This window comes from Oratosquilla oratoria, chromosome 1 (genome assembly GCF_046742065.1).
Source record: "Oratosquilla oratoria isolate Oo_2021 chromosome 1, ASM4674206v1, whole genome shotgun sequence".
NCBI lineage: Eukaryota > Metazoa > Arthropoda > Malacostraca > Stomatopoda > Squillidae > Oratosquilla > Oratosquilla oratoria.
Window position 1 is genome coordinate 7,903,573 of NC_134777.1, and position 12,654 is coordinate 7,916,226.

The 12,654-nt window shown below is 40.0% G+C and overlaps 1 protein-coding gene across 8 annotated transcripts in view; it reads left to right on the forward strand.

The window, feature by feature from the left end:
* LOC143031989 (zinc finger protein ubi-d4-like) overlaps positions 1 to 12,654 on the forward strand; it is a 93,098-nt gene that overhangs the window by 32,011 nt on the left and 48,433 nt on the right. For all 8 annotated transcript variants that reach the window (XM_076196425.1, XM_076196450.1, XM_076196429.1 and 5 more), the window contains one exon: positions 2,024 to 2,367. In XM_076196425.1, coding sequence (XP_076052540.1) covers positions 2,024 to 2,367 — 344 coding nt within the window. The remainder of the gene's footprint in view (positions 1 to 2,023; positions 2,368 to 12,654) is intronic.

Genomic DNA, 12,654 nt, shown 5'->3' on the forward strand with positions numbered 1-12,654 from the left:
TGTCTCGCAAAGAGCCGACATCTGGTGACTACTCCCCTCCTGCTACTACAGACGCTCCTCTACTTACGTTCATTCATTTTACGTTTTTTCGATTTTATGTTTGAACTGACTGTGAAAAAAAAAATTGTAAAAAAAAATTTTTGAGTGATTTTTTTAGTTTAGCGCGCTCTCCGTAGTTCAAACGATACTTACGCATGACGCTGCGTCCATTATTTTTACATGGCACAAATGACAGACTGAACATGCCTTGCCTTCTCCTTCTCCTCCACCATCTCAATTTATGTTGCTTGAATTTAATTTATTTGAAATTAATGTTATCATTTTACAATGTTGTGTGTATAATTAATGATTTAGGGGTGTTTTATAAGATATGGTAATAGAATTTATGGATGTATGGTACAGTAACAACTTACGTTCATTTTCAACTTACGTTCAGCCATTCAGAAGGTAACTAAAACGTAAGTTGAGGAGCGTCTGTATAGTAAACCCTCGATATAATGGATGATATGGGGATTGGGTCTGTTGTTATATCCGAAGATCCGTTATAACCAAGGATCTGTTATATCTGATGAAAATGCCAGACAGATTCATTATATCCCGAAGTTTGTCTGATATTAGAAATCAGTAGGGTCTGTCATTATATCTGAAGATCCATTATAACCAAGGATCTGTTATATCCGATGGAAATACCCGACAGATTCATCATATCCCAAAGTTTGTCCGATATTAGAAATTAGTGGGGTCTGTCGCTCTATCCGAAGATCCGTTATAACTGAGGATCCCTTGCAACAACAGATGAAAATCTGTTATAGTGCGAGTTTGTCCGGTCAGATTTTTTGTCCATTATATCCGATATTTGGTATATCGAGATCTGTTTTTATCGAGGGTTTACTGTATAGTTTGGTGACAAAGAAGTTGTTCAATATGGAAAATAGTACAGCATTTCTTCCCTGAAAAGGGAATGGGGAGGAATATGGATTGTTGCTACCTACTGTGGGGCTGCAGGTTTTCAGTCAGCGAAACTTGAAGCAGTGATTATTATTATTATTATACAAAGTCCTCTGTGAGGGGCACTGTCCAAGCCTTCCAATGGGAGGAGTTTGTGATGTTAAACCATATCATTATTATACAGCTCCCTCCTTTTTCCCACCAAAATCCTTTCCTTCCTTCATTTCTCATTGTTATCATACCCCCTTTTTCCCTCTGTCCCTCTTCTTCCTTTTTTGGTTCTTTCTTGTTCCCTGCTTTCATTTGTTACCATTTCCTCCATCCCTTGCCTTTCAAACTTCCTCTCTCTTCCCCCTTCCCATGTTATATGACATTGATACAGGATTAACCAATGATATCCCCCTTCCTTAACTCCTCATTCCTTACTACACCCATCGCCACTTTCAGTCGGCTGTTCTATTTCATTCTTCATTCCTGCTGTGGATTTGATATGTAGGTCTCAAATATTGTTTTATTTTATTTTATTTATTTTTTATTTTTTGTGTGATGGGTATTATAGTGTATTAGTTATTCTTGCATGCATTTTCATCCTTATGCTTCCTCTTGTTAATATTAACTTCTTGCAATTCTTTACTCAACACGGCTTTACTTAGCTCTTGTGTAAATGATCTACTTCTCACATTGGTTCTCCCATACCTGTATTTTTCCCAACCTTTGATTGACTATAATTTCATATCTAAATTATTCCATGATTTTACTGATTGGTGTGAATCAAGTCATGTTATTTAATGGTCTACTTATGTTTATTTGAAGATGAACATATGGCTCACTTTTTTGAGGATATACATGCGTGATTTGATATGTGTGTGTGGGAACCACCCCATTAATTGCTGTGTGTGCTTTAACATACCATGTAATGTAACGATTGGCAATGCATAATTGACCCTATGTATATTTGCTAAACTGGGACATGTTGACTACTTTGGTACGTCACATCAGAATGATGAAAGTTTTGATATAGGGGAAGCATTCCATGCCACCCTTTGTTATTCTAATCTTCTTGGTCGTTTCATAGGGAGAGGAAATCGTCGCTCAGGTGGTGGCTCAGGTAGAGGTAAGGCAGCAGCAGCAGCAGCAGCAGCTGCTGCAGCTGCTGCTGCTGCTACTGCAGCTGCTGCAGCGGCTGCTGTGACAGCACTGCCGACATCGCCATCCCCATCTATACCGTCACCATCTGGCTCATCACCGTCTTCAGGACCACCTTCTGTGGCACCTCCTCCACCGTCACTTCCTCCTCTACCATCTGTGCCACTTCAAGCTCCAGTCCCGTCAATTTCAGAACCAAATAGTCAGAATGAGACCTCTGGTACAGGCCACATGCATAGTCAAGGAACAACTATGTCTGGCCAGGTACACCAGGTAAGAAGAGCTGTATGTCATTTTGGTTTTAAGACTCCCTTGGGTGTAAAGTTTCTGTATTTATCTTTTGGTGTAGTGTTTCAAACCCAAACACTCCTACCCTAGGGAGGTTATGAAAGAAAGCTTTCAAAGTTCTCATATCCATGCACAACTCTTTGCTGTTTACCCAATTTGGTCTCGTGCTTGTGTTCCTTTACGTGGCTGTATGTAACACCTGGTTTTAATACACCCAGTTCCTTCCATCCTTTTCACCATTTAGCATGTTCTTTCCTTGCATTTCCTGTTTCACTTGCGCCTGTACACACAAGCATATATCCAGCCACATCCACATTCAGACACAAACAATAATGCTTACTTAATCCTCCTAACAGATGCTGAGGAGGTATATGAATTCGTTGTACATGAAAGTGATATTATGGAATGTTTCTTTTGAACTCTCCTACATAATTGTTTTTCAGGGACAGAGACATGTTCCCATGTAAAGTTTGTATCGGAAACAATTCATAATATCAGGGTGGTTATTTAATTGTGTAGGGTAGTTATAAAGATATTTTTACCTTTTATTGATGAAAGTAGAAGTTATGGAAAGAAAAATGTTCAGCCATTCAATCAATTAGTCTGTTGCCCTGGGTCTCTTGCTGAAAACCCACAATTCACAGGTAAATAGCAACAGTCACTTGACATTCTCAGTGGTCAATTAGGGAAGAAATATTGTGTTGTTATACCTGTCTGGAGTATTGGCTGCATGTTATTGTATGGTGATATCTGCTCAGTACATGCACCTGATACTTTAGGGTCTATATGGAGTGCCCCTACAGACCAGAACCACACATTATTTTGTCTATGATAGAGGACTTATGTAATCATAGAAAAATGGTGCTACTTTATTGTACTGTGACTATCCCTACATTATGCTGCCTCCTACTCCTGATACTTTCCTCTACCACTTATCTGAATATGTATTTCCATTTTAACCCATTTAAAAAAAAAAAAAAAAAAAATTCTACTAAGTCTTCTCACTCAAGTTGTAAAAGGCAGCTAAAATGGGATGGAGTGATGGGACTAGACATCCTGCTTTCTGTAACCCTAATGAGTACATTCCAACAAGAAGTCAAGGCAAAAGAGTGTCTGGGAGGAGTTTTTGGAACAGAACCCTAAGGTTCGTGTCTTTTGATATGTGTGGGCGTGGCACAGATGAGAGTAAAAGGGAAGAAGATGGATGTGTTGGCATTAAGTAAAATTAAGTTGAAAGGGAGGAGTGATTTTGAGTTTGGGAGTATAGTGAGGGGAGTTGGGAGTGAGAGGATGAGGGAGGGAAATAGTGGCTATATTAGTAAGTGAAAAGATAGGTAAGTGTGTGATGGAGTGGAAGGAGGTTTCTTCAGGGTTAACATGGATGAAGGTAAAACTGGGAAGGGAAATGTGGGTTTTTGCAAGTGCAAGTGAACCTGATAGTAAGAAGAGTGTAGAGGAAAGGGAGGCTTTTTGGATAGATTTAAATGAATGTGTTGAGAGTTTTGAGGGAATACCAGTATAGTGGTATTGGGAGACCTCATTGCTACAGTAGGGGAGGAACCAATAGATGGAGTGGTTAGGAAGTTTGGAGTGCCAGGTAAAAATCATAGTGGAGAGTTAGTGGTGGAGACATCTTTAGAAAGAGTGGATGATAACTAACACAATGTTTAGGTAAAAAGGCAGCAAGCATCAGAATCTGTCTTGCCAATTGCAGGCACATCGTGTAGCACTTCCATTTTGAAAGAATATAAGATATTGTGCTTCACTTTTGATATTCAATGACTTTCATTCCACACTGGCTTGCTGGTGTAGTGGCAATGTGCTCACTTCCTAACTTGGTAGTCTGAGCTCAGTCCCCACCCATGGCTGGAAACCATTACAGAACTGCAAGCCAGCATCCTGCCCCATTGGGCAAGGAGTTGGAGGTGTAAGATTACAGTGTCATCTATAAATTGGGCCATATATGAGCTTGGGCTCTCATCTGGAGGGTAAAAGCTGTTGATCATGAGTCCATCATGTGATCCAATACCATGGTGAATCCCACATGAAAGACCTAACAGTGAAAATCAACAAGAAAATAAACATAAAAATCAGTATCATGTATGGGTTTTTGGACAATGGAAGGAAACTAGTCACAACAAACTAGTCTACTGTTCTTTAGAACCACACTTGATTACGCTTCCAGAGCATGGTTCCCAACAATCAGGAAAACATTAACACCCCAACAGTAAGAAATAAAACATTGAACATGATAACACGGTGCACCAAAATTATTCCAATAGACTATCTGCATGCAGAAGACAAAATCCTTTCCATAAAACGTCACATGAAAATGATAGGTACACAGTTCTGTGCAAGAGCCCACAAACCTACTTACCCATCTCATTACATTCTACAAGCATAATCAACTGAATGCAACAAAACACAACACCAGCAGCATACTACTCAAACATCTACCACAACGCACCACCCAAACCACACAAAACATCCACACAGAAACACCCAAACCACAAAACATCCACACAGAAACACCCAAACCACACAAAACATCCACACAGAAACACCCAAACCACACAAAACATCCACACAGAAACACCCAAACCACACAAAACATCCACACAGAAACACCCAAACCACACAAAACATCCACACAGAAACACCCAAACCACACAAAACATCCACACAGAAACACCCAAACCACACAAAACATCCACACAGAAACACCCAAACCACACAAAACATCCACACAGAAACACCCAAACCACACAAAACATCCACACAGAAACAAATTCACATCCAGATAATAAAAAAACCCTCATGAAGGACCACCAAACTCAAGACAAGAGCCCTAAAATCCTAGGCCTCACATTTGATACACATATAATTCAGCCCACACAGCCCGCACAGAGTGGTGGATGTCTGGAATAAATTGGATGAAACAATAATATGGGCAAAAACCATACAAGAATTTAAGAACAAACTAAATTTTGAAAGATACAAAGATGGTGGAGGGGTGTGGAGTGTATTCAGGGATGGAATGGGTGGGAATGAATTTATGCCTTTTTCTTTTTGGCTACCCCCCTTGTAAGGGGGAAAAAGCCTTGGTATATGTATGTATGTATGTACAAAGATGGGTCACTACAAGCATAGCTCCCTTCCCATAAAATACAATTAGGTAAATACATCTAGGTAGGTAAATACACATGAAGGAATTAACATTGATAGTCAACAAGAAAGTAAATATACTAAGGTAAGTAATAATCAGTCAGTCTTGCCCGGGGTTTCTCTTGCAGAAGACCTGTGGAGTCCAGGAAACTGGTAACAGCCTCCAGTTGGGACCATAAAGTCACTTAGAAAAAAGATATTGTGTTGTCTGCAGATTGTTAGTAAGGGGCGTAGTAGTACAACATGTTCTGTGTCTTCTGTGTGGTGATTGCATCTGGAGCAGTCTAAATCTGTGGTCAGTCCTATTCTTCATTGGTATTGTCCTATGATGGATGGTGTCTTGGGCACAGGCATACTAGTGCAGTTCTTGTCTAGTGTGGGAGGGTTTTCTCTGTGGGACTTGTATCTAGAGGCTGCTGATGGAGTATTGAGTTTGGCAGTCTTTCTAGAAGGGCTTGTTTAGTTATCTGGGTGTGAAGATGATCTTGCGTGGTTTGCGTGGTAGGTTGTGATGTTTGAGTAGTATATTGCCGGTGTAGTTTTTTGTTGTGTTCTGTTGTTGTTCTTGTTGCTGATTCCTAAACTGTGTGGTTGAGAAATCCTGTCTTTCTGAGGAATGCCATGGATATAATGATGTTTCCCAACAAACTCCATATAGAGTATATAGGACAGGTATGTGGAAATGAGCACTCACTACTGGGCAGCTCTCCTTGTGTGAAGGGGTGTAAGAAATATAGTTGAAAGTTGATATAGATTTTTGGTCCAGACCAGAGAATGGGTGTTAGCCCCCTCAGGGTTGTCAGGTTTTGAAAATGGGCAACTCTACGATCTATTGTGTAGGATGACCACAAGCAAATACCTATCATTGGTCCCCTTTATGTAGTGGAAAACCAGTATTATGTTTATCAGTAGTTTCATCCACATTTTTGCTGATATGGTTGTCAGTTGATGAATAATCTGTGTTTAGCACTCCCAAACTATTTTCTTCTTTTGTTTTTGTAATTGATTATTTTTCCATTGAGTAATTCATTGATGGTCTTGGTGAGCTTTTACTGATGTCCAATTTTTTTTTTTTTTTTTTTGGGGGGGGGGGATTAATTTTCACTTTTCACAATTGTCTACATGCATGCATATCAAAATCTTGTTACATTTTGCAATCCTCTTCATTTCTTATTCTTCATCTGCAAACATGTTAATTTAGCATGTACCATCTTACCATTTACATATATACTGGTCTCTCAGAAATGAATGCTACATGCATGTGTATAAAAATCTTGTTACATTTTGCAATCCTCTTCATTTCTTATTCTTCTAATGATCTTTGTATCATCTGCAAACATGTTAATTTAGCATGTACCCTCCACCTTACCATTTACGTATATACTGGTCTCTCAGAAAATGAATGCTACATGCATGTGTATAAAAATCTTGTTACATTTTGCAATCCTCTTCATTTCTTACTCTTCTAATGATATTTGTATCATCTGCAAACTTGTTAATGTAACATGTACCCTCTGTCTTACCATTTACATGTATCGAGAACCTTACAGATGCCAGAACCAGCCCTTGTGGGGCTTGCTTGCTCTTCATCTTCACATCTTATCCTTCACTTCTGTCCTCATATACTGGTCTTTCAGAGAATTCTTTGGCCATTCAAGGAGCTTACCCTTAAATCCTCCAACATGTTTTCAGTTTCCACAAACGTCTACCATGAGGTACTTTATGAAAGACTTTCTCCAGATCACAAATTGTCCAACTCTCTCTCTCTTATAACACTGTTGAGCTACATATCAGTAATGGGGATAATGAAATTCCAATATACAATGCTTCTTCTACTGTGCCTTTATGGGTGGTAGACACACTTGCATTCCGCAAAGGGCTTCAGTGGTTCCTTTTTATAAATTGCATTGCACCAGGCATTTTATCATTGACACTGGGATTGCGTTGACCTATGCTTGCCAAACATGAGGTCAGGTGAAAGTCAGGGTAGTGAGGCTCTTTCAACATTGGTATGTCTTCTAAAAGCATGAGAAGGTTTTGGGTCATTCAGTTATGAATCTCATGACTTGAATGCAGTGGCGGCGCCAGGGGGGGGCTTGGGGAGGCTTTAGCCCCCCCAAAAAAGTGGCCAGCCCCCCCATTAGCAAATGAAATGAGCAAATTGAAAATTTAAAACACTCATTGAAATAATTTTATTAAGTGGAATTTTTAATTGCCAGGGCTAAAGATTTGTCAGCCATCAGTGTTAGCCCTGCCATTAACCCCCTCCCCTTCTGAAATGAGGATAATATATGTGTATTATCATATTACTATTAGCCCCCCCCCCAAAAAAAATTTCCTCAGCCCCCCTTAGCCTCCCCAACTAAAAATTCCTGGTGCCGCCGCTGCTTGAATGTATTCATACAGGTAGAGCACATCAAGCACTTTTGGGTGAAAATTTCATAGATGTGATATGCATCATTTTCTGTCTCTAAAACCCTCATATTCCTAATCAGGAGATCTCTTCTGTCAAGTATCCCCTTAAGCAACTAATCATGCATACAATGATTACAGTATTCAGGTCACTAAAGGGTATAGATTGCATTGATATAAGAGATCTCATGATTAAAGATGGGAGGGCTTTAAGAGGTCACAGAAATAAATTAAGAAAGACCACGTGTCGAAAGGATGTGAAGAAATACAGTTTTCCGTATAGATGTATAAATATGTGGAATAGCTTAGAAGGTGATATAGCCCAAGCTCAAACAATACATGAGTTCAAATCTACATACATACTTATATAAACCAAGGGCTTTTTCCCCTTTACAAGGGAGGTAGCCAAAGTCAAAGGCATAAATCCACTCCCATCCATTTCATTCCCACATACTCCACTCCCATTCACCACCCCTCACTCCCTCTTTTCTTGGGTCCTCCTGGGTGATGGGTCATCCCTGCCTCTTGTCCACTGTCCTGGGTCAGAAGCAGTGCAGCAAGACACATCACATCCACAGCAAGGCCACTTCATTTAATTGGTGACCCATCCCTTTCTATCCCCACATAAAAAAAAAAAATAAAATAAGTAAAATAAAATAATGGGAGAAATACTCTCAGCCTGCATCAAAATATCATTCACACATACTGTCTAACTCCCCATCCCCTTCCATGCATCACAGCATCATCCATACACAACCATTTTCCACTCAAACCCTATCTTGTCTTCTGTCATCTTTCCTCAACAGACATTCCCCTCTTTCCCAATGCCCCTTTTACACCATCATCCATCTTGTCCTTGGTTGTCCCCTCATGTTCACTCCATCCACCTCTGCCTTGCACACTTCTTTTACTAATCTTTCTTCACTTATTCTTTCCATGTGTCCAAACCATCCCAATACTCTTTCATCAACCCTATCTCCCAGCTCCCTTTTCACCCCCACTCTCCTCCTCACCTCCTCCTTTCTCACTTTATCCAGCCTAGTATCCCCTACTATACTTCTCAAACATTTCATCTCAAGCACATTTAAATTCTTTATTTCTTCCTCTCTTATGTTCCATGTTTCTGCCCCATACAGTGTTGTTGGCACAATCACCCTTTCATACAATCTCCTCATAGCATCCATTCCCAAATGTCTATTTCTCATTATACTTCTTAATCCCCCAAGTTATTTACTTGCTTCTCTCAATCTACACTCCCCCTCCACCTCCACTCCTCCCTTTCCTGCCACATTCGCCCCTGAAGTATCTAAATCTATCCACTTCCTCCAGCCTCTCTCCCTTAATATTCACTTCCAGTTTGTTGCCATCCTCTGCTATTGCACATGTCCCCTTACTTTACCCACATTTATATTCAACTTCCTTCTTTTGTACACCTTCCCAAACTGTCACTAACTTCCTCAGTCCCGGCTCTGATCTTGCCACAAGTGTAGTGTCATCAGCAAACACCAACTGGCTTAACTCCAACTTTTCTCCATTTTCTTTTACCATCTCCAGTCCCTGACCTATTACCCTTGTGTTTACCTCTTGCACCACCTCATTGAACAGCCATGGCGACATGATACATCCCTGGCAAAATCCCACCATTACCTCAAACCACTCACTCTCCATTTCTAATTCTAACACAGGCTCTACTACTCTCATAAATTCTCTTGGCTGCTCATAACAGCTTTCCTTCTATCCCATATATCTGCAATAGCTCCCACAGTGCCTTCCTGTCTACCTTGTCATAAACCTTTTTCAGATCCATAAAGGCCCAAAAAACATCCTTACCTTTTCCTAAAGCTTTCTCACATCTCTGCCTTACCACAAAAATCTGATCCACGCAACCCCTACCTGTTCTAATCCCATACTGTTCCTCACCAATTACTTCCTCAGTTCCTCTCCTAATCCTGTCAATCAAAACCTTCCCATAAGCCTTCCCAACTACACTCGACAAACTGATCCCTCTGAAACTACTGCACTCGCACCTGTCCCCTTTTCCATTGTAAAGTGGAACTATACAGGTACTAATCCAGTCCTCCTGCATTCTACCTTCTTTTTGACAAACATTAAAAAACCTCATCAGCCAGTCCACCATCACTGTATCTCCCTTTTTTAGACACTGTGCATGACACCCATTTAACCCAGGTGCTTTACCTGCACTCATCATTTTGATAAATGGTTTCACCTCATCTTTTCTTATTTCTCCTCCATTTTCCTCATTCATCACTGTCATTTTCTTAGTGCTTCCCACTGCATCTACCTTTCCCTCCCTATCCTCTTTCAAATTTAGCAACTCCATGAAATACTCTATCCATCTTCCTCTTACTGCTGTCTCATTGTTACCATCTCTCTGTCTACACCTTTTAAGCTTTTCTTCTCTACTTGATTTGCAACCCCTTCCTCTCTTAATTTCCCTGTAAAACATCTTTTTATTACTATCAAAATTTTCTGTTATACTCTTACCCAATTTCACATCTACTTACCTTTTTTGCCTATGTTATCTTGTGCTTTACTTCTCTTCTATTTTCTTTTGTACCTCATATGATTTTCTCATCCAATTTTGCAACCAATCTGTAAATGCTCGTTTCTTCTCTTCTGCAACCTTCTTTGCTTCATCCCACCACTCACTGCCCTTCCTTCTATTTCCTCCTGTCCTCCTTGTTCCACACACCATTTTAGTACATCTTGTGACTCCTTGAAACATCTACTTTCCTCCTCCACTCCTAGTTCTACTCTATCCTTCACTCCCTCCCTTTCTTCTCTCAGCTTCTTCTTGTACTCCTCCTTTTCTTTCTCATTTAAACAGTTTAAGCTAGTCTAAGTATCTCCCTACCTTCTGTCCTTTTCCTCTTTCTCCATCTGTCCTCTGCTCTCAACTTACCTTCCACCAAAAATGAGTTCAAATCTGAATACGATAATTGGAAATCAGATATATAGATTAAGTTGGAACTGTACATGAATTTGAGTCCAGGTATGTTAGAAAATTAGAGAATAGGAGATGGGTGTCAATGAGAGTTGCTCCTCTCCTGTATACTACAATTAGGTAAATACAACAAAATGCCACTCTTATGATTATTAGCTGGCTGAGCGGGTTAGGGCGTCGTTACTTGCGGTGAAGGTAAAAGGGATAGCGGTTCGAGTCCTGCCACCGGCGAAGTTGGACCAAGGGCATAGTTCATTAAATTCCATGCTACAAAATCCTCTGAGGGGCACTGTCCTAGCCTTCTGATAGGGGGGAGTTTGTGACGTTAAACCATATCATCATCATCATGATTATTAGCAATTTATAAGTCTCTTCTGTTATTCACATATGGTTAATGTGGTTTTCCACCTATGATTAGCATTCCTAAATGCTTCTCCATTGCCATCATGATGAATTCATCTTTTGAAATAGGCACCACATGAGGAAGGAGTCTGTATAAGTATGACATTTTGCTCGTTACAGCTTTTCAAGTGAAATGTCATACAGGAATACCTCACTATACAACCGAGTGCTGTAAAGTAGGTAAAACAAATGTTGGGTGTATGTGAAAGCCCCAGGAGGCAAAAATTGAGGAGGGAGGGGGTTGACAGGGTCCATGAACACAATCCCCCTATTTACATGTAAAACCCACCTCGATATACGAATTTTTGCATTGCAACCAGTCAGCTGGGAACACAACTCAGTTGTATAGTGAGGTATTCCTGTACAAATAAAGGCTTGTTCACATGATGTTTACTTCAATAGACTTGTCAGCAACAGCCACTTTCACACATGAACTCATTTCCCATTTTATAACTTCTCAGCGGTCCTTTTCTTTTCCTCTGGCATATTTCCAGGATTTAATATTCTTTGTAAAAACCAGTTTGGTTGCTACCCTTTGTATTCCATGTGGATCTAAGATGAAAGGAAAACAATGAGTGGTGAATAAAAGGAAAACAACGAATTGGTGGCAGTAGGTGCATGCTTTGACTACCGCCCTCATAAAGGGGAAGAGCCCCTCTGTATATAGATAGAAATTTTTTTTGTATTGAAATTCGTCATTCACTTCTGGCTCCACCCATAAACCATTTTGGTCCCAGTGCCTGGCCGTCGGCCAAAAACTCATAAAATCAATCAATCCACCCATAAACCTTAAGCTGACACTTTGTCTCAGAAATGGGCCTTTGATATCTTTGTCAACTTCTATTCTGTTTCCCACCTTTTCACATGAGGAGGGCAGACAACCGGTGGCAGCTCCCCTGTTCTGTTACTTCTGGCCAGTAACATAGAGAGTCCTATATTAATGCAACTTAGTAATCCAAAGTTTCTTCCCAGAGAGATCTATGGGAGGTCCCAAAAAGCATTGCCAGCCACTATAGAGTTGGAAACTTCCATTTAGTGAAACTTGAGGCAACAGGTGTTATTATTATTATTATTACATGATTTTAGTAATCTTGGCACAATTGAAAATAAGTTTGCTTAGCTGTTCTATCCATCTTACAAAGTAGAAATAGTACTGGTATCAGAACCTAGCCTTGTGGTACTTCACTAGTCACCTCTCTCTAATTTGATATCTCATTTTTTATTACTGTTTACATAAATCTGTTATCTAGAATAGTATCTTTCATTATAAAGTACTCCCTTTAAGTTCTGTTTTCCAAGTTATATACATTAAATTAACTTTGGCTGAT